Source organism: Equus przewalskii, chromosome 4, assembly GCF_037783145.1.
Source record: "Equus przewalskii isolate Varuska chromosome 4, EquPr2, whole genome shotgun sequence".
Classification (NCBI taxonomy): domain Eukaryota; kingdom Metazoa; phylum Chordata; class Mammalia; order Perissodactyla; family Equidae; genus Equus; species Equus przewalskii.
In genome coordinates, this window is record NC_091834.1 from 87,378,985 (window position 1) to 87,405,549 (window position 26,565).

The window sequence follows — 26,565 nt, forward strand, 5'->3', positions numbered from 1 at the left end:
GTTGCATAAGACAAAGGAGAGTCATTTTGGCCTATATTTAAAGTTGAGTGAGGGAGGATGTACTTTGAATACGGATGCAATGATTTAGGGGATTTCTTCTGGAATGGCTCAGACCTGCCTTTTCAGAGGGCTCGACTCATCTGGGCTCAGAGAACTTCTGGGGCTCTGCGAAGAGCTGCTCTGCCTTGTAGCTTTGGGTTGGGGAGAAGGGAACTGGATGTCTTTGTGGGAGGCCCTGCAGGTGCCTTCGTGTGACAGCCAAAATCCTCAATGCCTTTTAAAGAAATAGTAATGTTGATTATCATTGGCTTTTCAGATAAAAATTAGTTCTTATAGTTCTTACTAGTTCTGTAGTCCTGCAGAGCTTGAAATAATGAAAAGATAGAAAAATAATTTGGAGTCAGTCTATACATTTTATGTAACTAATTGGAAGTGTTTCTTTTGAGAGCCTAACAATATATTGTTGCTGGGGCATGTTTAATTACCTTTAAAAATATCATGTAATTAAATTTTAGATTTATTCAGGCTTGGAATTGTGAATTTTATTGCTTTTACTATAGGAAAAGTGTAGGAATTATTTTATAATACATTTTTCTGTTAGTCTGCTTAGTTACTGATTTTGTAAACAAAACAAAACAAAAACAAAAACCCAAACACATTTTTTTTTATGACACTTTACAAACGTTTGTACTGATGCCTCTTCCTGGAGTTAAAAGGTTTTGTTTTCTCCCTCTATCTGAGATTGTGTTGTTATTCTTTGAGTTTTGACACTGCTTTGAGCTGGTATAGAGTGTGGAATTAAGAAATAGAATATATATTTATACTTTTGAATTTTACTTCTACGTTTTGTGGAAATTACCAATTGTTGTATCTTTGTGTTTTTTTAATGTGAATAAACCTTGCTTAGCCTGGTTGTACCGATTTATGTAAATGTTGCCAACTCAGTGGCCAAGTAAAATAAAAATTTTAATTGTTTATGAAGAAATGATAGGGTAGGCGTTTTGCAAATGAAAAGTGCTGTATAAATACCAAATAACTAGAAAAATGCCAATTATTGCAAATTTCAGCAGAAACTAATTTTGCTACATCTATTATTTTTAATAAAGCAGCTCTTACTCTTTGATGGGCACTTTTTCTGTCAGGCCCTGTAGTTAGCGTTTGTCACTTAGTGGAGTTCATGGTGACACTGTGACTTTGGCATCTGTTCCTTCATTATCAGGAATGACTCTTGAAGAACCGCGTGGTAGTTCAGTGGAGCTGGGACCATTTTGGAGACTGCTTGTAGATATGTGGAGAAACCTTTCATTTTTGGAAGGGCTCATTTCTTTCTTTTGAAGACTGTTGATCTTGTGGTTTCTCTGTGGGTGACTGGAAAAGAAGGTAGTTAAAACATTATTTATTAAAATCAACAATAGCAGTAGTTAGGATGTGTTTAGTGCTTTCTGTCTGTGAAACAACGTTTTTTCTTTTGTTGTTGAGGAAGCTTAGCCCTGAGCTAATGATGCGGGGTCGGTGAGCCGAGGAGTCGAAAGAAAGATTTCTTGGACTCTCAAGGTCTGGCAGTGGTGCTCTTTTATTTGGAGAATAGTACAGAATAGCATGGGACAGGACCCATGGGCAGTGAAGAGCTGCAGGCATGGGGACAGGACCCATGGGCAGTCAGAGCTCCTGCTGCTGCCCTGAGTTGAGGGTTAGGGCTAAATTTATAAGGCATGGGTACGTGACTTATTGTTACTGGAAAAAGAAAAGATGATGTAAAAAGTCATTAAATGATTTCAGTGCAGATGGGGTCTGGTTATTGTGCGGTCATATAACTTTAGATACAAATCTGGTCATATAGATCGGCATGTAGGTGAGGATGCCCTGGGCTTCTCTCCCTGGGGCAGCCCTAATTCATACCATAAAAATCCACCGGGTCATATAGTTCGGCATGTAGGCCAGGTCACCTTGGGCTTCTCTACCTGGGGCAGCCTTAATCCACATCACTAACATCTGCCACCAATCCTCCTCTTTTTGCTGAGGAAGACTGACCCTGAGCTAACATCTGTGCCCATCTTCCTCTACTTTATATGTGGGACACCTGCCACAGTGTGGCTTGATAAGTGGTGCATAAGTCTGTGCTTGGGATCCGAACCAGGGAACCCTGGGCCACTGAAGCAGAGTGTGCGAACTTAACCACTACACCACTGGGCCGGCCCCTGTGAAACAGTATTTTAAGTGCTTTACATGAATTAATTCATTTAGTCTTTCAACAATCTTATGAGATAGATACTACTGTTAACCCTGTTTTACAGATGAGAAAACCAAGCCTTAAGGAAGTTAATAATTGGTTTAACTTGACACAGCTGACAAGTAGTAGAGCTGTGAGTTCAAGTCAGGAGCTGGGTTCCAGAGTATGTGCTTCTAACTGCTTTATTTCCTGCAAATGAGCTAGGTGTGCTCTGGGATTAGTTTTTGGTTGCTGCCACAACAAATTTCTACAACATAAATTTATCATCTTAGGGTGTGGTAGGTTAGAAGTCCAATGTGGGGCTCAGTGTGCTAAAATCAAGGTGTTGGCAGGGCTGTGTTCCTTTCTGGAGGCTCTACAGAGAATCCATTTCCGTGCCTTTTCCTGCTCCTGGAGGCTACTGCTTTCCTTGACTCAGGGTTCTCTTCCTCCACCCTCACAACCAGAGACGGTGGGTCACATCCGTCTCACGTTACATTTCTCTGACCCACTCTTCTACCTCCTTCTTCCTCTTTTAAGGGCTCATGAGATTAGAAGGATCCCCCTGGGATAATTCAGGATAATCTCCCCATCTCAAGGTCCTTAACCTTAATCCCAGCTGCAAAGTCTTCTTTGCCATGCAAGGTTAACATTCAGATTCTGGGGATTAGGACAGGGATCTCTTTGGGGACCATTGTTCAGCTTATCACTCTCTGCACTGCCTAATTTCTGACTTAAGTTATCTTTAGGAACCAATGTGTAAAAATTTGACTTTCTTGAAATTATGCATGGTCTTTTTAAATCGCAGTTTTAGTCTTTGGAACTGTATTAATCTGGGTCACATTATTAAAGGGGATTGTGTAAATGAGGAAGATGTAAATTATCCTGCAGAAAATGTTACTAAATACTTATAAAAGTGTAGGGTTGATGAAATATAATAAAGGGCAGACATTTTGTCTTATTTTTAATAATGAACAGTAAGTCCTAAGGGTCTATTTGTGAAGTGCTCTGCAAGTCAGCCTAGAAAGTAATAGTCATTTTCAGCAGGGAATTTAACATGGGCTTTTAAAGTGCCCCTCTCATCTTGTGAAATAGTGGGATTGAGGGTGTAATCCATTAGAACTGACATGTTTATAGAGAAAGTTCCAATAGGGAATCCCTGGGCAGAACCGATCTCCCACTGGGGTGCCATAAATTAAGGTTGGAGGTGATTCCTGAGAACTTGCAGATTATTATTAATTAAACGAGAATTTCGATTGCTTGCAAATGAGTCATTTTTCAAATGTCTTATTTAGAAGTAGCCTTGTGACTTTTCTGTGAGAGATTTTCTATTATGGTTTACATATTAGAGTTTGCAAAATATGTTACATCATTCAACTGAGGAAACAGTCCTATGAGGTGGCTAGGGCAGGTACTATTGTCATTATCATGATGATTATATTTATGTCTATCATAGTTAAATATGTTGTCAAATTTTTAAGTTATAAAAGTATAGAATTGTGTATATGCATCATCTAATTAAAAAATAAAACACGTAATTGCAAAATCAAGGCACAGTGTGGCAGAAGCAAGCAAACCATTAACAGAAAAATGATTCGTATTCATTTACCTTTTCTACGTATTAATGAAGAAAAGAAATGGCATAATAAAGTACTGGGCAAATAATGGTCAGTTCCCAGAAGAGTCCATATGCATGGAAAGATTTGCATTTTTGTACAGAGGTTAAGTTTCCAGAATATATAAAGAAGCCCTATAAATCAATAAAACAAGCTAGTAGAAAAATAGGTGAAAATATGATTAGGCAGTTTGTATGTGAGGAAACCCCTGCTAGTAAATATATGAAAAACTGCTTGTATTTTCTAGTTAATCAGATATTATTATTATTTTAATTTTTTTAGCTTTTTATTGAGTTCATAATAGTTTACATCATTGTGAAATTTCAGTTGTACGTTATTTCTCGTCTGTCACCACATGAGTGCCCCGCTCACCCCGTGTCTACTCCCCTTCTCCTGGTAACCACTAAACTGTTTTCTTTGTCCGTGTGTTTGTTCGTATTCATATCCACATACAAGTGAAATCATCTGATGTTTGTCTTTCTCAGTCTGGCTTATTTTGCTTAGCATAATTCCCTCCAGGTCCATCCATGTTGTTGCAAATGGGATGATTTTGTCTTTTTTCTGGCTGAGTAGTATTCCATTGCATGTATATATACACCACATCTTCTTTGTCCAATCATCAGTCACTGGGCACTTGGATTGTTTCCATGTCTTGGCTATCGTGAATAGTGTTGCACCGAACATAGGGGTGCATATGTTACTTTGGATTGTTGATTTCAAGTTGTTTGGGTAGATACCCAGTAGTGGGATAGCTGGGTCATATGGTAATTCTCTTTTTAGTTTTTTGAGGAATCTCTATACTGTTTTCCTTAGTGGCTGCACCAGTTCGCATTCCCACCAGCAGTGTATGAGAGTTCCCTTTTCTTCACACCCTCTCCAACATTTATTATTTTTAGTTTTAATGATGATAACCATTTTAACAGGTGTAAGGTGCTATCTTGGTGTAGTTTTGATTTGCGTTTCCCTGATGATTAGTGATGTTGAACATCGTTTCATGTGTTTATTGGCCATCTGTATATCTTCTTTGGAAAAATGTCTGTTGACATCCTCTGCCCATTTTTCAATCAGGCTGTTTGTTTTTTTGTTGTTCAGTTGTGTGAGTTCCTTATATATTATGGATATTAACCCATTGTCAGATATATGGTTTGCAAATATTTTCTCCCAACTGTTGGGTTGTCTTTTTGTTTTGATCCTAGTTTCTTTTCCCTTGCAGAAGCTCTTTAGTCTGATGAACTCCCACTTGTTTATTTTTTCTTCTTCCCTCGTCTGAGAAGACATGGTATTCAAAAAGCTCCTTTTAAGTTCGGTGTCAAAGAGTGTACTAATCAGGTATTATTTTTAAAGCTCATTCTACAAATATGAATGTTGAATCCAGAGAGGTTGGGTAATTGGTCCAGGTTCAACCAAGATGGTAACTGTTGGAGCCTGGCCTTATGCTGTTCCCACTCTAAATATTTGAGAGATGTATTTTGCAAGCCTTTCTCCTATTCTCATCAGTCACAGTATTTTATAATGTACAGGGAAACTGTGTCTAATTTAGATGTAGTAATTCAACTTTAACTTGTATAGAAGGATGGGAGAATTGTGGAGAAAAGCCAGTAATTGTAGTAAAATGTTGGTGTAAGCTTTAGGATTCCCAGTATGTTCTTTCATTTGGCAAACTGCCTTTGGAACGTTTTGACTGAGCAATTACTCCCAGGGTACACAGGCATTTCATTTGTGGCTTCTTTATTCATTTCATTCATGTTCCTGCTGGGATTGCTGTGAACATAGCTATAAGGAAACTGGACTTCTTACTTCTTTTCTTTTTGGTACCAGCATAGGTTAAGCAATAAAACCTAAAAAGAGCACAAATTAATTGATTTTTTTTCTTCTGCTGCTATTTTCTTGACGTGCATTTTATTTATAAAGTCTTATTCTGAGACTCGATATTTAAAAATTTCAGATTTGATATTTAAAAGATTCTGTCTACATGGGGTGGGAGTTATGAACCCTAACATAAAAGCAGATGAAGTTTCTCTTCTTGGAACTCACATGTCTAGAATAGTGAAGATTTGATCCTCCAAAATTATGTGATGCATTTTGAGTTTCTTTTGTCCTCAGGCAAGGGCCTCCCTTGGAGTTTTAAATCAGCTGTTCCTACAGTATCCTTGCATTTGGTCTTATGAAACATCTGTTGATTTCTATGAGCAAAAGTAGAGTTGAGGAATATGTACCAGGGAGGCAAAATAGAATTAATAGTTCAAATAATCCTAAATGTAAAAATGAATCAAGGCCAGTTATTTAATATATATTTATTATAAATACATATTATAAAATATGAATTACATTATTCCTATATCAGAGATGAATATAACCATCACCATGTACTTCCCACTAGATTAGTAAATCTTAATATTTTTCCATATTTGCTTCAGATTCTCGTTTTAAAAAAAATAAAACATTAGGGGCCAGACCCGTGGCCGAGTGATTAAGTTCATGGGCTCCACTTTGGCGGCCCAGGGTTTCACTGCTTTTGATCCTGGGCATGGACCTAGCACCACTCATCAGGCCATGCTGACGGGGTGTCCCACAGGGCACAACCAGAAGGACCTGCAACTAGAATATACAACTATGTACTGGGGAGCTTCAGAGAGAAGCAGCTAAAAAAAAAAAGGAACATTGGCAACAGATGTTAGCTGAGGTTCCAATCTTAAATAAATAAAACATGACAGGTCCAACTGAAGCCCCCTATGAATGCTTCCTCAATTCCTTTCTCCTGTCTTCTACCCCAGAGATGACTACTGTTTTGAAGTTGTTCTCTATCTTTTTTTTGTATGTGTTCATACTTTTATTATGTATATGTGTATATACATTGTGCATTTGTAAATATAGATACAATATATATAGTTTATATGTTTGTGTTTATATATAACATATATTTGTTTATATATGCAAACTTTATCATTCTTTTGAATATTTTATTCACTTGAATAAATTTAATTGTAGTTAATTACAATTAATATTGTAATTTACTTATTTACTTAATATTAGTTGTATAATTTACTTATTTACTTATAATTGTATACTACAGTATGTATCATTCTACTACTTGGGTTTTTACTCAATGTTGTATTTTTGTGATTTTCTTATATGACAGAATAGCTCTAGCATATTAATTTTAACTGCTGTATGGTGTTATATAATGGATCACAATTTATCCATTCCCCTATGCATAAAGTATAAGTCATTTACAGTTTTTCATTATTAGGAACCTTACGGTAATGAATGTTCTTGTGCATGTTTCTGTAAGACAGAGTTTCCCAGCCACTGTCTCCTGGGAATGGCTTATAGATATATCTGAGATGCTGACCCCTTCAGCCCTTGGGGTAGCTGGTTGGGTCTGGGGGCAGTCAGAATCCCTAGGCAAGTCCTCTCTAGCCATGTGCAGCCACTTCCATTTACTCCAGTTGTGCTATTACAAGTATTGTTGTTTTCCGTATGTGCCATGATGCCCAAAAGGTAGGGAGGCCCTACTCTTAGGGCGCATGTGTAAAATATGTACAGGAATCTTGTGTATTTTAAACCTTACTTGCCAAATTTGTTTTTAAAGTGATTATCTCAGTGTAGATTCCTCCAAGCAGTGCATGAGATTTTGCTTCTCTGCTTTTTCTTTTTTTTTGAGGAAGATTAGCCCTGAGCTAACATCTGCTGCCAATCCTCCTCCTTTTGCTGAGGAAGACTGGCCCTGAGCTAACATCTGTGCCCATCTTCCTCTACTTTATATGTAGGACACCTACCACAGCATGGCTTGCCAAGTGGTGCCATGTCCGCACCCAGGATCCGAACCGGCGAACCTCCGGCCGCCGGAGCTGAACGTGTGAACTTAACTGAGGCACCACCTGGCCGGCCCCCTTGCTTATCTACTTTTTGCCCTTAGAATTGTCTTTGCTAGACTTTAATTTTTGCAAATTGATTTTGCACATCTGACATATTTTGTGTTTTTATTTTTATTTTTTGAGTTTAAGTTATTTTAGTTTGCGTTTCTCTGGTTTCTGGTGATGTTGAGAATCTATCCATGTGTGGACCATTTGGTTCTCTTGTACATTGTCTATTGTTTGTCCTTTTTTTAATCGTGCCATTTATTTTCTCCATTAATATTCAGGAAAGTTAAATGAATGCTAATCATTTTCCTGTAAATGCGTTACTTGTAGATGTCTTCTAGTTATAGCCTGTCTCACTTTGTTTTTCATTGTTATATAAATGCTTTAGATTTTATTTTAATGTGTTAAATTTATCAATATTTTCCTTTATAATTTGTATTCCTTCTATCCTAAGAAGTGCTTTCCTACTATGATTTCATAGAAAAGTATTTCCCCGTGTTTTCTCAATATTTTATAGGTCTCTTAAGCTATTTAGAATGTTTGTTTTTATTTATTTTATTAGGAACTGAATTTCATTTTCATATGCATAGCCAGTTATTTCAGCATTTACTGATAGTCCATCCTTCCCCCACTGCTTTAAAACAAATTTTTTTTTAGTACTTTTTATTTTTTTTATTAAGATTGTGATAGATTACAACCTTGTGAGATTTCAGTTGTACATTATTGTTAGTAATGTTGTGGGTACACCACTTCACCCTTTGTGCCCTCCCCCCAACCCCCCTTTTCCCTGGTAACCACCGATCGGTTCTCCATGTCTATATGTTAACTTCCACCTATAAGTGGGGTCATATAGAGTTCGTCTTTCTCTGTCTGGCTTATTTCGCTTAACATAATACCCTCAAGGTCCATCCATGTTGATGCGAATGGAACAATTTGGTCCTTTTTTATGACTGAGTAGTATTCCATTGTGTATATATACCCTATCTTCTTTATCTAGTCGTCAGTTTCTGGGCATTTAGGTTGGTTCCACGTCTTGGCTATTGTAAATAATGCTGCGATGAACATAGGGGTGCATGGGATTCTTGGGATTGCTGATTTCAGGTTCTTAGGATAGATACCCAGTAGTGGGATAGCTGGGTCATAGGGTATTTCTATTTTTAACTTTTTGAGAAATCTCCATACTGTTTTCCATAGTGACTGCACTAGTTTGCATTCCCACCAACAGTGTATGAGGGTTCCTTTTTCTCCACAACGTCTCCAACATTTGTCACTTTTGGTTTTGGATATTTTTGCCAATCTAACGGGTGTAAGGTGATACCTTAGTGTAGTTTTGATTTGCATTTCCCTGATGATTAGGGATGATGAACATCTTTTCATGTGTCTCTTGGCCATACTTATATCTTCTTTGGAGAAATGTCTGTTCATGTCCTCTGCCCATTTTTTGATCGGGTTGTTTGTTTTTTTGTTGTTAAGCTGTGTGAGTTCTTTGTATATTATGGATATTAATCCTTTGTCCGATAAGTAGCTTGTAAATATTTTTTCCCAATTAGTGGGCTGTTTTTTTGTTAAAACAATTTTTTTAAATAAACTTTTTATTTTAAAATGTTTTTTGATTTATAGAAAAGTTGCAAAGACAATAAAGAGATCCCACTGAGTTTTATTGCCGCTTCTATCATGTTTCTACATATGTGGCTTTTTATAGAGTCTTTTGTTCCACTGGATTATTGTCTGTCCTTGTACTGATACTACAGTGTTTTAATAGCTATAGTTGGGGCCGGCCTGGTGGCGCAGTTGTTAAGTGCGCATGTTCCGCTTTGGTGGCCCGGGGTTCGACGGTTTGGATGCTGGGTGTGGACATGGCACCACTCAGCAAGCCATGGTGTGGTAGGCATCCCACGTATAAAGTAGAGGAAGATGGGCACGGATGTTAGCGCAGGGCCAGTCTTCCTCAGCAAAAAGACGAGGATTGGCAGCAGATGTTAGCTCAGGGCTTATCTTCCTCAAATAAAGAAAAGAGCTATAGCTTTATTGTTTATGTTGATACCTGTCAAGGGAAATATTCCCATTTGGCTCTTCTTCAAAATTATCTAGGCTATTTTTGACCCTTTACTCTTGCATGTACATTTTAGAATCAGGATGTCAAATTCCATTAATAACCCTGTTGGGATTTTGATTGGAATTTCATTTAATTCATAGAATAATTAGAAAGAATTTATATCTTTTATTGAGTCCTCCTATCTATGAACTTGGGATACCTCTTCATTTAATTCTTTAGATCCATAAGTGTGTTGCTCCTCTTTTGTTAGATGTGTTCTTCAATACTTTATGTTTTTTGTTGTTATGAGAATGATATTTTTTTGTTACATTTTCTATTTGGTTATATTTCTGAAAAGTTTAATTTTTTCCTGTTGATTGTGTTTCTAGCAATTTTGCTGAATTATTTATTTAAAATTAGAATAGTATATTTGAAAAATATATTTGTATATCTTCCTGGATTTTGTATGTAAATAATTATAGTGTTTGTAGTTAAGGACAATTTTGTTTAAAAATTTAAGTTACTTGTCTCTCTTCCCTTTTTTCTGCTTGTTTATTAATTTTTCCATATTAGGAACCTGCAGTATAAAGTTGAATAGTTGGGGCAATAGTGGGTCTCACCTTTAACAGAAATGCCTCTGAAATGTCACCATTAAATATGATATTTGCTTTTAGTTTTTGACCAATTGTTTGCCCTTCTGCTGGATGGGAAGCCATAGATTGTAGTTTTGGTATTTTTGTAGTACCTACTGTGCTATAAAGATATTTAAAAATTTTCAACCATCTATTTTTCTTTCTTCTTTCAAATGCAGTACATGTTCCGAGTTATGAATCTTGCCTGTAGCAATTATTAGATGTTTGCCAAATTGTGATCCTGTATCATTCTTTCTCCATTTTCTGGTTGGAATTCTACGGTGATGAACTGCCTCTTCCATATTTATTTATTTCTTCATTCACTAATTATAATTCATGGGTATTTATCTTGTTATATGAATTATAATCAGTTGCCATCATTATTTATTTTGTTGCTCAAATTGTCCCAGATTTGGCCACTGGTAGCTCATTCAGATTGGTTCCTCTGTCCTTCCAATATGCCACCATCAGTTTTTGAACATTTCCTTACTTTCTGTTACCACTAGACATTTCGGGCTCACCTGTACTTTCCCTATTCTAGCCTTGGAATTAACTATTTCTCTAAAAGACTCTAGTTCCTTTTATAAGTAAATGATATGTAGTAACCAAGAACACAAGACCTGTGTTCTAGTTGTACTCATCACTTCTGGTGTATCCTTGCTCCAGAAATATATATATATATATATATACACACACACACACACACACATTTATGTATATGTGTGTATTTGTACTTTTTTTTTTCACTTATTTGCACAGTCCTAGTATACATGTAATATAATCTCAGAATTGCTAACCCATGAGAAACAACTCATGTCCTGGTGAAAAACAGATTAACCTGAGTACAGTATTTGTGTACAATTCTATTTGCATACTATAAGGCTTCTAGAATATAGTCAAAATGAGGAGGATTTTAGGCTGGTTATTTTTGAAAACTGCAGATGAGAAGGAGGCTCTGAGGACTGGAATTTGCTTGCTCTTTGATGAGAGACATTTGCATTTGTGAAGGAAGTCTCCATCTGTTGGGGGTGTCTCCCTCTCTGCACCAGGAGGAAGGTGGGATGGCCTTATGTCTGGAAACTCTTAATGGGGAAGGCAAGGAATTAAGTTGTTTACTGTCTGGCAACCTCATGTAACTGACCCCCCCCCCCCCCAAGATCCTCCTTTGTCTTTAGCTGAAGATAATATTTAAGTGGTGGCTTCTGTCATTTACTTAATCCAGTTTGATTCTTATCTAAAAGTTATAGGACCACCCAATAACCAGACTCTACTGGCACTGATACCATTTTAACAACTCTTTTTACATATTCTTTCCTTTGTCTTGTAAAGAGATAACTCACATACCTATGCCTTAAATTTAGCCTTACTCTCCACCCATGTTTGCAGCAGCAGCGGTGGCAGCAGCAGCAGCAGCAGCTCTGACTGCCCATGGGTCCTGTCCCCATGTGGCAGCAGCAGCGGTGGCAGCAGCAGCTCCTCCTACCCGTGGGTCCTGCCCCCACGCAGCAGCTCTGACTGTCCATGGGTCCTTTCCCCATGCCAGCAGCGGCAGCAGCAGCACCAGCTCTGACTGCCCATGGGTCCTCTCCCCATGCTATTCCACATTATTCTCTAAATAAAAGAACACTACTGCCAGACCTGGAGAGTCCAAGACATCTTTCTTTCGATGACTCGGCTCACCGACCCTGCATCAAAAATAGTCAAAATCTGAATTTACTTAGGCTGCTTCTTTTCTTCCCTAATTCACTCAGAATGGTTATGTTATTTATTTCCAGCACAGTTAGATTCATTTTTTTACTATTTGTATTTCATTTGGGTTCCACTAACATCCTGGTTGATTTCAACTTATTTATTTATTTTTGGTGATATATGAAACATTATGACGTTCTAAATGTCAGACATATAAACAGATATGCAGACATGTCACCTCCCATTCCCATCCCATCTCTTTTATCTCATTCCCAGTCTCCCATTCGTTCTGTCCTGTTTCCACTCATCTCATATAGTTCATCAATGTCATTAGTTTCTGGTTTATCCTTCCTGTATTTCTTTTTTTGCACGAACAAGCAGATATATGTATCTTTTGTTATACCTTTCTTCCGTGAAGGAAAGGATCCTATAGATATCTAGTCTCATATACTTTGCTGTTTTTACTTTATAATATATCCTGGAAATTACTCCATATTAGTTTATAGAGACTTTGCTTTTTTAATTTTTTTACATTTGCATAGTACACCATTGTGTCAATTTACCATGGTTCAGTCATTCTCTTATCTATGGATGTATAGGTTATTTTCAATATTTTGCCATTACAAGCAATGGTGAAAGGAATAACTTTGTGCATATGTCTTTTGTGTGTTTCATGAAAATTCTGATGCCAGTCTAATTTTCTTTTTCCCTTGTAAGTTCCCTGATCCTGTAGTCCTTGAAGGTTTTTTTAATCTTAGGAATTTACTAGTTACAGTAGGATATGTCTTGGAGTTGATTTTCTTGGGTTTATTTTCCCAGATAGCCAATGGGCTCTTTCATTTTATACATTCAAGATATATTTTTAATTTCTAGTAAATTTTCTTGGTTTACAATTTTAAGTATTACATCTGTTCTACTGTTTGTTTTTCTTCTTTATTACTTTGATAAAATATTATTTTTCCTTTCCTGTCTTCCATTTCCACTACCTTCTCTTTGGTCTTTTTGTTTCCTTATCTCTCTTTTATCCTCTTTTTTGGTTCCCTGCATTTTCTCATTACCCTTTTTAAAATATTCGTTTGAATCTATTCTTTCTTGGGTATTTTATAATTTATTCTTCATGTATGAGGTAATTTTGTCTTTTTCTTTCATATCATACCTGGGTTTAGTAAATTTTCTTCTCAACCTTCTTTTTGATTGTCTATATCTATTCTTAGATTTTGGATTTTTGACTCAAAGTGGCTTTTCATAGCCTCAGCTTCTTGTTTGAGTATATTAATTTCATCTGGAGTGTTGTCTTCTAGTTTTCTGGTGCTTCATGGTTGTTTTATTGTAGGAAATTTTCCTCCCTTGATGTGTGTTGCATTTTTTTGGTCATACACCTGTTCATCGTTTTTTGTGTTCATTTTTATGGTATTGGGGTGATTTACAGAATTCCTAGCTCATTGGCTCCCTCTTCTGTCTGTATAGCAAAATCCAGATACTTTAGTGGATTTTTTGTTTGCTTTGGTGGTTGGGAAGGTTGTTTGTTCTCTGAATGTTAACTCTTGTAGGATCCTGAATTTTCCCTTTTTGCTTCTTTCTTCCTTCATCATCCAAAAGCCAAAGAGCCTTTCTCCCTTTCTTTTTATCTTATTTCTTCCCCAGAAGCTATGTGTGTCAAACACTGCTTGTTGAAATTGTGTCTGCTTTTAATTCCCTTCCTTGTAGTCCATGTTCTGATCTGCTTCCATACTCTCTTAGTATTTTGAAACTTAGGGTGAATCTTTCCAATGATGATTTTAGATCAGTCTTAGGTTCATCACTAACTCCCTTCTTGTCTCTTCATTGTAGTTTTTCACAATCTGCCTTTGTTTACAACAAAGCCTTATGGCAGAGCAGAGGTGGAGCGGGAAGATGAGAGATCACTTTCTGGGACTGGTGTTTTTTTCTTATTTTTATTTACAGTTGTTTTGAATTTTGAGCAATTTCTGTCTTTAAGTTGTTCTGAGGGCATAATTTTTGTTTCTTCTTCTTCTTGTTCTATGTTGTTTTTGGAGGAAATGTTGGGAAATGGGAATCTAAGCTACCATTATCTTGAGCAACCCAGGAGTTCATAAAACTAGAAGTTTTTTTTTTGGAGGAAGATTTTCCCTGAGCTAACATCTGCTGCCAATACCCCTCTTTTTGTTGAGGAAGACTGGCCCTGAGCTAACATCCGTGCCCATCTTCCTCTACTTTATATGTGGGATGCCTACCACGGCATGGCTCGCCAAGTGGTGCCACTTTCGCACCTGTGATCCAAACTGGCGAACCCCAGGCCACCAAAGTGGAACGTATGAACTTAACTCCTGCGCCACTGGGCTGGCCCCCAAACTAGAAGTTTTAAAAGTACATTTTTTGACTTTTTTGGGGTTTGATTTTGTGTTTTGATGTCACATTATCTCATTTAATATGTCTAATTCTGTAGATAATGTTATCTACACTTTACAGATGAAGAAATTGACGTCCAGAGAGATGCAGTGACTCGAGAGAGATCACACAGCTAGAAAGTGGTAAAGATGATAATTAAATCTAAAGTTGTATGATGCTAAGCTCTTGTACTTTCTACATCATGCTATCTCCCTGGGCAATTGAACTTACAAAAATATTAACAAAGGACGCAACCTAATACATTTTAGTGGCTATTAGTACAAACTATCAATTTATTCATCTGGTCCTTGTCTCTTATCCTGTATCCTTGTTATATTTTTATTTTTACCTTTATTTTTATTTTTTGAGGAAGATTAGCACTGAGCTAACATCTGCTGCCAATCCTCCTCTTTTTACTGAGGAAGATTGGCCCTGAGCTAACATCTGTGCCCATCTTCCTCTATTTTATATGTGGGACACCTGCCACAGAATAGCTTGATAAGTGGTACATAGGTCCGTGCCCAGGATCTGAACCAGCGAACCCTGGGCTACGGAAGTGGAAGGTGCATATTTAACTGCTGTGTCACCAGGCCAGCCCCCCTGTTATATTTTTAGTAGTCTCTTCTCCCTTGGCTACTACTTCTTGACCTTCAAAGGTACATCCTTCTTGCTCTAAATGAGATAAGGCAAGTTAGGTTCTGTCCCAAGGAAAACTGATTCAACAGGGTTAATTTTGTTTGTTTTTATCTTAATAGAGTCTTCTGCTCTACCCTCCCCACAAGCAAACATACTATCATTTCCCCCTTAGCCCACTTTCACTTATGGAAGGACCACTGCCCATTCATTGTGCTGTCAAAACTTACTGTAATGTGGGGTTTATCTCTACCTCTTAGTTGAAGCTAATCCTGTGCTGAGGCTGCAAAACTCCTAGCTTCGTGTCTATGATAGCCCCAAGTAGCAGCTGGCAATAGCTTTTGGCAGCCTCTTTTCAGGAGTGGGGTGTTCCATTGTCTGCAGTTTTCTTTACGGTAATTTAATCTACACCTTAGGGGTGCTTAGTTAACATTTTTGAAGTACCTTAATCAGGAATCCACACTCCAGGGGTAGTTAGTTAACATTTGAAAGACCCTAATCAAGATTCAGTACTCCAGAGGCAACCAGTGCATCTGATATTGCTCTCTCAATTTGCACCAGTGGGTGCGTTAATTAGAATAAAAGGTGTTAGAAGTAATTGTTCACTGGTGAAATGAATGGTATTTAAGGTATATAGTTGACCAAGTCCCTCCACTGGGGCATGAATAGAGGGGAAGGATTTGGAGTGGTCGGCAGCCTACTAGCCTAGGTCTGGAGTTTGATTGATTCTGTGTTTGCAGCCCTCGATAGAGGGTTTTGTCCGCTCCCTGGCCAGTGGAGCGTGTGAAGTCTCTGTAGCCCTACATGGGCCAAATCCTGCCTGCCTTTATCTGCTTCTCCACCCGGAGCTCATTGGACGCACAGTCTGGTTCTGCTCACTGTTTGCATTTCTTGTCCACAGACACGTTACTCTCAATTTTGAGCCAGACTATTTTTAATTTCTTAATTTATATTTTATGTATAATTATGTTTTGACCAGATTGAATGTCTCAAGTATGAATTTACAAGAAGCACAAGAATTATTATTTTTTTCTTTTTTGAGGAAGATTAACCCTGAGCTAACTACTGCCAATCCTCCTCTTTTTGCTGAGGAAGACTGGCCCTGAGCTAACATCTGTACCCATCTTCCTCTGCTTTATATGTGGGACGCCTACCACAGCATGGCTGTTGCCAAGCAGTGCCCAAAGTGTCTTAGTTAAACCTTCCTTCCACGATTTCATGCTTAGCCTCAACCACAGGCATGATTTATATCCACTTAGGCATAGATACTTATATATCCCATTATATAGGTATATATGTTTATATCTGTTTATGTATTTATCTATCAATAGCAAGGTGTGTGTATGTGTATGTGTGTAATAAGAAACAATTAGGACCGATTAGGACCGATTAGGACCAATAGACCAATAGAATAGGACCAATAGGATTTTAGTAGAAATAATTGGTTAAAGGACACAAAAGTCCCTAATATTTAGCACTATACTATCAGTGAGAGTCTTCAACACCAGCATCAAGATATCCTCACGTGTTGGGACTGGCATAGTGGAGTAGTGGTTGAGTTCACGTGCTTTGCTTCAGTGGTCCAGGGTTTGGATCCTGGCCCCGGACCTACGCACTGCTCATCAAGCTGTACTGTGGCAACGTCCCACATACAAAATAGAGGAAGATTGGCACAGATGTTAGCTTGGTGACAATCTTCCTGAAGCAAAAAGAGGAGGACTGGCAATAGATGTTAGCTCAGGGCCAATCTTCCTCACCAAAAAATAAAAAAATAAAAAAAGAGACCCTTGCTTGATAAGATCCTCAGAACAAAAGATCAAAGATAGGGGGATTGGGGAAGGGAGTAAAATATTTCTAATTTTAAAGTGTTCTGGAACCTACACATTGAGTATATATTATAGCAATATAGATACAGGGGAATGATTAGGGGTGTAGTAGTTTGGAAATATGTACGTTTTGTTCTAATTGTGGTATGAGGCCTTACTAAATTTCACCTGAATTATTTTTGTATAAGGCTTTTTCCATAAAGCACCAATAATTCAATCTGACCTCACAGGGTTTTTGTGATTATTAGACTAGTCTTCGTGGTTGATTCTATTATTCTTTTAAATTGCCTTTTAATTTTCGGCTGATGTAAGTGAAATAGATAATATAAATTAATTAATATTAGATCTATTCAGTGTTTATGCTCTAGGAGATTTCAGGAGACAAACAGAAAGATAAGGTTGTAAACAAATGTGTCATTGGGGGCTGTGGCATTTTATTATTCATACCTTGCCTATTTGTTATTTTTCAATAGGCTATCTGTCATATTAGTGCAGATGTAAGTAGCCATATGCCACATAATCTAGGGACTTATTGATTTAAACTGCGTTTCTCTCATCACCAATCACTCTTGTGGCAGGTGGCTGCCATGTTCAGGTGGCCCCTTGCTTGTGTCTTGTTTGTGACTCAAGATCCTTTTGTCCCAGCTAAATTTCTCTTACTTCTTTTCCTGCCTGAAGCTCTGCTTTTAGTTTTGCTTCATTTTCCCTCTCTAACGTGATGAATTTCCTCGGCTCCGTGGCTCTTAAGTACTTTTCTCTTCTTGCTGTTGAGCTTGGTTTTGCAGAATGTAGTAATTCTGTGGCCTGAGGCGTTTAGCTCGTTTCATTTATAAAACAAAACAAGTAACTCAAACGTCTATTCTTGGAATGTCACATTTGGAAATATTGGTGACTTTTTTTGATTTGCTTTCAGAATTGTCATGTCGTCTTTCGAGGTTTAAGGCTTCTTGGTTCTACTCTCAGTTTATTAGTATTAAACTTTTAAAAATTAAATACCATATCATCAAATGCCCTCTACATTGCAAAGAAAGCCATATGGATTTGGTCATTGTTTGTGTGCTTCTCTCTCCTCATGGGTTTCAGGGGTCTAAGTAAGAACAGCATCATGGATAAATATGTAGAGGACTTATTCACTTAAGAATGAGCTTGTGTAAGTAATTATATCATGTGTTATTGAATGCCGTTGGTTCATATTTAAGTGCATTTTATGAATTGGGAGCAAAACAAAGGGATTGAGGAAAATAGCCTACATGTCAGCTGAAGAGCGGTTTTAGACTTCTACTTTATGCGGTAGTTACAAAGACTTGCTCCATATACTGGGATATTTTCATTTTTCCCTAAGTAAATAGATTTGAGTACCTTCTCATGGTGCTGAGCAACTTAGAGTAGGCTTATAGTATAGTTGAGCTTATAGATTTAGTTGAATCTACTTAAGAAGAATGCATACATTCTTTCAGGATATCACATATTTAAAAAATCTTCCAGTTGTTTTGAGGAGTGGAGAAGAGGGGAGGATGGGAAAAACTTTAACTATTAGGGTTTGCCTTTAGACTCACTTTTGCTTTGGTTGATCATAACCTAGCATTAGGCCAGAGGTTTTTAACCTGTGGTTCTTTTGGTGGTTTGAAAACCCTGAAGTTATGTAAGAAATTTTCATACACGTGCATTAGTTTGAGGGAAAGGCCTATGGTTTTCAGTAGATAATGGAAGTCCCAGACTCCAGTCCCGTCTTCTCTCCACAAGGATTAAGAACCACTATTCTAGGCTATTTTTTTCCATCCTAAGACCAGATAATTTGAGAGTGTGTGTGTGTGTGTGTGTATGAGGAAGATTTGCCCTCAGCTAACTAACATCTGTTGCCAATCCTCCTCTTTTTTCACTTGAGGAAGATTAGTCCTGAGCTAGCATCTGTGCCAGTCTTCCTCTATGTTTTGTATGTAAGATGTCTCCACAGCATGGCTGATGAGCAGAGTAGGTCCACACCTGGGGTCCAAACCTGCAAACCTGGGCCACCGAGGTGGAGCTTTAACCACTCGGCCATGGGGCAGCCCCTCAAAACCAGATGATTTGGATGAAAACTGTAGTCTAAAGGTCTACAGAGGCATTTGACATAAAATTACTTCTCAGAAAACTTCCATGGATTAGCAAGACTTGTCTTCAGTAGATACTGATGTTATGGTAGACATATGTTTAATGAAAACTATGAGGTTATTGTTTCGTATTTATGAAATACCCTTCATTACTCTTTTCCTCGAAGTCTTGTCTCTCTTGTGCATACTGTTTTTCCCTTATTTCTCTTCGTTTCTTTTATCATTTGTTGTAATTTTAACTTATTTACCTTTTCTTTTCTATATGTATTTATAATATCTTTTTATCAAACTACTTATTTCTTCTAACTGATAAATAGGAATTTGAGACTACAGTCTGGCTCTTTAGAATTCTCCTGCAGCACCGAGTATGGCATTTTATAAACAGTGAATGCTTAATAAATGTCACAAACCGGCTGACTCATCGTAGAAGTGGTAGTCTATGGAAAACTTTCCTTGGAGATTTGCTTACTTCTTTTTAATTGCTATTACCTCTTATTACTAACTGATGGGTGTGATTTGAGGAATGTAACTGTTATTTTGTGATTCTTAGATAGTATCTATGTAAATATAATTTAATTACAAGTTTAATTGAAAAATGTCTGATTCCTTTAAGAAAGCAATCAAAGCAGTGATCCCATTTATTAGACCCATTCTGTCTTTGAATTTGTAATGAAATCCATGTCTATTTATTTATTTTTTTTACAGTGAAGGAGATGAACCTGCAGGACATCAAGGAGGATTTGGAATTGGATCCGGAGGAGAACAGCACCCTTTTTATGGGCATCCTCATTAAGGGGCTGGCCAAACTGAAGAAGATCCCAGAGACAGTGAAGGCAATCAAAGAACGCTTGGAGCAGGAGCTGAAGCAAATTGTAAAGAGGTCTACAACCCAGGTGGCCGACAGTAGCTATCAGAGGGGAGAGAACCTCACTGCGGAGAACCAGCCTAGGTAGATGGGGTGCAGTTTGCGTTTTTGATAACTCTATTTATTGTACATTTTCTAGGGCGAGGAGTAAGAAAATACTATCTTCTGTTGGTGTTATTCCTTCAACTCTGGATACGATACAAACTCAGATGGGGGAAAACAGCTTGAATAAACATAATTCAGCTGGTTTTTGAGGTTGTTGAGAAGTTTTAAAGCATGTTGTCCATACTCAAATGAAAGAATGTAGCAATTATTGAATATTTGCTAAGTACTAAGCAATATTCAAGGAACTTGATGTATAGATTTCATTTAATCCCTACAACTTTATGAGCTGCTTATTAGCATCCACATTTAACAGTTAGGGAAACTGGGGTTCAGAGAATAAGTAATTAGCTCAGAGTCACAGAACAAGTGGCTGGTCTTGGAGTTGAAAACAAATCCATGGTCTTTCCTTGGTCCCGGGCTTTCTTCTTTAATGTGTGGACCTATTTTCCAGTAGGCAAATCAGTCTCAGGAGTTCCTGTGTCTCCTTAAAACAACTAATAGGGTTTGGATTTTGTAATTCTTGTTTCATAAGCGGAAAACTGAAATTGTACTCAGATCCTAACTCTATATTGACTGTCGTACACTGGGAGATCATGTTTGCCAAACCAGAGTTTAGGGCATAATAGACTAATGTCATCTGATGGTGGGTCAAGATAGTTGAAATTGAGACTTTCCTAGAATATCCAAGATTCGCTATACATGGGTCTCTCTTCCCTCTTCCCCCTTCTGTGCTTCTACTCCCCAACCCTTCATGTATACCAGATGTGGACAAGGCAGGAATTTGGCATTGGGGGAAAAAGGCCAACGGGAAGTACAATTTCATATGAGAGCAGAGGGCAAAGTAAAGTGTCTTCTCAATTGCTCAAATAATGTGAGCTCTTGGGAGGTGATAGACATTGTGTAGGAGGGATCATAATCTTGTTATGTTGTTCAGGAAATTTTACTCTTTGTACTTAGGGCTTTAAATTTTTTTTAAAAAGAAGATAAATTTAAGGAGAAATAATAGCAGCTTATGTAGTATAGAATTCCCAGACTTCCTTTAAATTTTTTGGAAAAGTTAATGTACTCTATTTACATTTTCTATATTCTTTTGTATACCTAAATAACATTGGTATTAACTATACTTTAAAACTCTTCAAAAACTAATTCCCTTGTAAACTTCATTCAGAAGTATGATTTGTGGAGAAACCATCCTATACCCCTCTTCTGCCACAGAATATTTCACGGCATGTGTTTTGATGAGCACGGGTTTTGGAGTCAAGCAGACCTGCGTTTAAAATGTTAGCTCGGTAATCTGAGGGAAATAATACCTGTTTTACAGGGTTGCTTGCTTTGGATGAGGTTATATGGTTAGCAGTTAGTGGAGCAGCGCCAGTAAGTACGATTACATGCACACGTATGTATGTAAATACACACATTTATTTATTCTTGGTTCTTTCCTCAACTTCCATGTTCTTTCATCACTCACATTGTGATGGAGGGAAGCTGGAAATGGTTCTAAATTGAACTTTTCTTTTCGTCTTTCTTTGCCTGGTGCCTGGATTTCCGTGAAGACCTTTTGCCTCTTTACTAATGAACACTCCGAAATTCTGGTTTGCTATTTGCCCTCTTGCTGCAAGTCCCTAGATGAATACACTGAACTTTCATAGGGAAATAACACGAGTATAGTATATATTGGAAATAAAACGAAAGGGCACGGATCAATAACTTTTCTGCAGATCTCATTACAGTACCCTTAAAAGCACTGTGTCTTTCATAGGATTTTGACCTCTTCCTCTCCATTCCCGAAGCCCCTTCCAGAATTCAGGAGTGGATATTATAGCACTGGAACTGGAAATTCAGCATACTGCCCCAGGAAATAATAAATGTTTCTCTATGAGGAATGAGTCAGCAGGAGGGCTTTTTTTCCCTATTTGTTTCATTTTTTATCAGCATTTTAAAGGCTTTTGTAGGCAAGATATATTGGACACTAGCAAGTGAACAATCTGTTTGTCTTGGTTTCATGTCTATAACATGATCCCATTTTATAAAATGTACAAATCTGAAATTTTAGGCCAAAACTCTCTATTATGAGATAAAATAGTGCAGAGAAAGTAAATATTTGGGGTGCATCACTCTTGTTGAAAGTCAAAGATTAAATTATTGGACTGGGTTTCCAAATGACTGGTAATTTTGAGGTCGTCTGTGGTGGCTGTGTGCTATCAAATGCTTTAAAACTCTGCAAGAATTAATGCCCTTGGAAATTTCATTCAAAAGTGATTGGCATTGTTGCTTCTAGAAGTTTAGAATTTTAGAAAGAGTATTGTCAGGTTACCCCTCGAAGCTTGCATGGTGCTTTGTGCTCATCGAACTGTACTGGGAAGGTGTTAGAAGCATTTATTTTGGAGAGAAGTCACAATACTTTGCATTATTATTATTATTTGCCATTCAAGGAATCTTACACTAAAGGTATAAGAATCTGTTTTTTCAAAAGAAAGTTGGAGCCTAGGCAAAAAGAACCATGAATCCTCCTTCCCCAACAGGCATTTTCTCTCCCTCACCCCCCAGTGAAATAACCTATTCTAAATCATAGGCATATAAATGCTTCTCTGAGGCAAGATACCAGTGCTGTAACTTTCCCTAAAAGTTTCATTGTTCAATGTCATTTTATTAAATATGTTCTAGTTGTGATGCATTGCAGACCTGTTTTCATTTGTCTTTATGTAAAGAGAATTAATGTTGTGTGCTATTTTTCTAGAAAAGTGGAAGGAACTAGGCTAGTGAGTTCTGTCTTGCTTTTGCTTCCTATGGAGCCAGAATACTTTCACAGCCAGTTTTTAAAAATCACTTTGGTGACCCACCTATTATTTTATTTTATTTTTGACCCCCCCAAAATATTATCTATTTATAGGAGAAATATTTTATCTTTCTGTTCATTCATAATCGATCTAGTGTCTATAAACCTCTGCTTACTGTTAAAGGAAAATATTCAACCACTATTGTTGCCAACTTGATAAACATTAGGGTAACATGTGCTTTGCTAATCTTCCAGAACCACCTGCTACCCATAATTTCCTCAGAAAGGCAGGCTGTGTCTTCAGTTTGAGATGGCTAATGTGGTCTGCAGCCTGTGCAGCTCATAACCAATTTCTTCAACTCCTGCTGCCTAATTATTGATTCTTTCCAAAAATCTAGCTCATGAGCATTTTCATATCATTTTTGTTTCAAAGAAGCTAGAAGTTGTCTAGTATTTAATAAATAAGGAAAACATAAGGAATAGATGGAAGAAATAAAATCTTCTCAAAGGTGTGATACCTTGTCAAGGATATGGAAGAGAGAGGAATGTCGGAAAGAGACTGATTGACATGTGTGTGGCAGCTAACCCCATCTATTTGAAAATGGTCCAGTTTAAACGTGAAGGCAGAAAATTCATTGCAGGGGGAGGTGCTGGAGGCCTGCTCTGCTCGGTAAAACTGTTGGTCTTGACCAGGGCAGAAAGGATTGAAGGAGTTGAAGTCATGGCTGCCAAGGGGACTTTTTTCCCTTTTGGGAGGAGACCACTTTGCAATGTTTCTTGATCTCTGTTATGAATGAAGGAAGATTAAGTGTCTGATATAAAAAGCAGAGAATGTTGCATATTCTGTGTTCATGGTGATATTGAAGAAAGACTCATGGAAAACACAGGAAAGAAATATACTTTAATGCTAAAAGTAGTTGTGTTTGGATAGTAAGGTTGTATGGGTTTTTTTCCCCCTTCGATTTTGCAACTAAGTTAAAGTGAAAAATAAATTTATTGTTTAAGAATTAATTCAAAGTATTACTCAGGTTATTTTAATCAAAAGAAATCACTAAAATGGAAATGCTTATTGAGGGTATCAGTATGGGAAAACATAATACTTGTTTGCAGACCAACTGGATCACGTCCACGATTACTTTTCATTGTATATGTGTGTCTGTGTGTGTTTGGTCATTTTCTGACTGCTACTAGAATGGAAGCTTCAAGAGAAGAGAGAGCTCGTTTTCCTCGTTCAATACTGTGTCTCCAGAATCTAGCACAGGGCCTCCCTGACCCATAATAAATACTTGTTGAATGAAAGAATGAATTGCACATATTTTGAATATTTGCCATGGGCCAGAAACTGGGCTAAAATGTCAAACAATCAGACATTGTCCCTGTCCTTATGGAGTTTAAAGTCTAGAGGGGAAGAAAAGCATTAATCAGAGAACCCTCAACTAAGTACATTACAAACTGTGTTAAGTGCTATAGAAAAGCAAAGTGTGTCGTGAAAGCATATAGTCATGGGGACCTGATCTGGTCTGTGTAGGTGGGCATTAGAGGGTGTCTTGTGTGTATGTGTGTGTGTTTTAAATAATAAAGTAAGGCAGCTTTTATTGTTATTTTGTACTAGTTGTAGCTATCAAGCTTTGTTCATTTGATAGCACCTACCAGTTGTTCTTCTGGTTTTGCAGCTAGCTTGACATAGGCATATAAGATTGAGAAGGAAAGCAGCTAGATTCTTCGTATGCCATTTTCGAAGTTTTTGGTGACGTCTGTGGTTGATTATATTTTGATACTTATTGCCAAGTGTGCTTTTCTTAGAGATAATACCAAGTTTTCATGTCATCAAAAATCTTTGAGTTCCTCTTTTCCCTTGTCAACAAATTGTGCTGTCCAGTGTTTTAATCTTTGTCATTATCTTATCTTACTTTTCTAACATTTGAATTTTCAATAATGGAATGTTCAAATAATGATTCTTTTTCAGTGACCTATTTTTCTAGGATGTTTGTCTTTTTATTGATTTGCTGAAACTCTTTATACATTAAGAAAATTAGTTCTTTGCAATTCTCCCCCCAGTTTCTTTCTCTTTTGACTTTGTTTCTGATATCTGACCATGTAGACATTTGTTTTTATTTTTCTGAGGCCATATTCATCAATGTTTTCTTTTATAGCTTCTACATTTTGTGTCAAATTTAGTTCTTCCCCACTCTTAGATTATAAATAAAATTTCCCAAACTTTCTTCTAGTATATTCTTAATATTTATGTTTTTGATACATCTGGAATCTGAAGGAGTGGCCACACTACTTATAAACAGATGTAACATTACATTGTATTGTAATGGACTGTATACCCCTTTCATCTCTGCCTCCTGTGTATCTATCATGTTATTGATTGTCAGTGTTAGCTGAATGCTTGCTGAATAATTCTAACACTGAATCATCTACTTTATAGTTGTGGGTTTTTTCAAGGTTGGTATTTGCCTCATTTTCTGAAACTTTATTTTTCTAGTTTCTCAGTCTATGAAGGCTGTAGATTTGTAGAAATACCTTGAATTATTGCTCTAAAAGTTGAAAAAATATACTTAAATTTTTTTTTTAATTCAGAGCCCGGAATTCAGAATGAGGGCCTACTGTTCTAACAGGTCAGTCTTGTAAAGTGGTTTTATCATGAGAAAGTCTAGAGGCTCAGATTAGTTTTGTACTGCAAGTACAGTGTTATGAAAAGGGAAATAAATGAGAGATGTTTCTCATAATTTCTTTAGACCTGTGGCTAGAGTCAGGCATGTGTTTCTTTTTCAAATAAGTAGTATTTCCTTTCATCTCCTCTTTGACTATTAGATACTCTCTCCTAAGTATCTGAAATGTAGGATTTTTGGGGTTTGATCATTTTATTTTACAGAAGAGTCATGTAAGAACAGCTTTGAAGCAAGGTCAAGCATTTGTCCTTGTGGCTTCTTGTAGCCATTCCCAAGCCCTGCAGGTAGCACCTGGCCAAGCTTGGAATCAGGAAGGGCGTCGGTGTAATTTAGATGAGTAGTTAATTCGAATCAAAGCATGTGGGAAGCAAGTAAATTTAACTTCAGTGATTATGATTCCATTTGATTAAACATCTTCTTTTGATTACATGTATCAGTGAGAACATGCTTTAAATACGCCCAACTATTAAACACTGAAGGGTATGAATAGGATGAGCCAGGGACACATAGAAGAAATCCCTCTATTCCTCAATGAGAAAATATCCCCTGCAGCTTTACTGAAATATTTTTAAAACAAATGAAAGGAATTAATTCTTTACATATGGGAGTTACTACACCAACTGTTAACTAAAATATACAATTCATTACCATGGAAAGTAGTACTGGTCCCAAACCTATGTACTTCTAGTAAGACTTAAATAAATTAATTGATGATATCTTCATAACATAGCAGGTGAATTAGTAATGTCAGTAATGTTCATAGTTCTTTTGTAAACATGAAGTTGGACAGCTATCTTTCTGATTGTGTATTGTCCTTGGGTTATAGTCTGTAGAGAAAGGATGCTTGGCTGCATGGGCCAGAGTCTCTAGAGAAAGGATGCTTGGCTGCATGGGCCAGAGGTCTTTCTCAATATCACATTTCTTAAATCTTTGTTTTATATTTTTCAGAGTAAAAAAAAAATCTGCTTTGACTTCTCTTGTATACTAATGCAGATTCAAATTAGAGATTGGACCAGTTAAAGAATTCTGGATAATATCTATTTCATGGGTTATTGATAACATTATTTAGGTGTCAGCCTTCATGTTGCATCAAGGCCACTGCTCTACTGGGCACATAGTGGGAGCTGCCTTAGGCCTTGTCATTTTATGTGCACTTATTG

The 26,565-nt window shown here is 37.2% G+C and overlaps 1 protein-coding gene across 6 annotated transcripts in view; it reads left to right on the forward strand.

Annotated features, from left to right (window-relative positions):
• Positions 1 to 26,565, forward strand: part of EXOC4 (exocyst complex component 4) — a 758,598-nt gene that overhangs the window by 60,272 nt on the left and 671,761 nt on the right. For all 6 annotated transcript variants that reach the window (XR_011539582.1, XM_070617731.1, XM_070617732.1 and 3 more), the window contains exon 6: positions 19,687 to 19,930. Coding sequence is in view for 5 of the 6 variants with exons in the window: in XM_070617731.1 (XP_070473832.1) it covers positions 19,687 to 19,930 (244 nt within the window). In the remaining variant the exon portion in view is untranslated. The remainder of the gene's footprint in view (positions 1 to 19,686; positions 19,931 to 26,565) is intronic.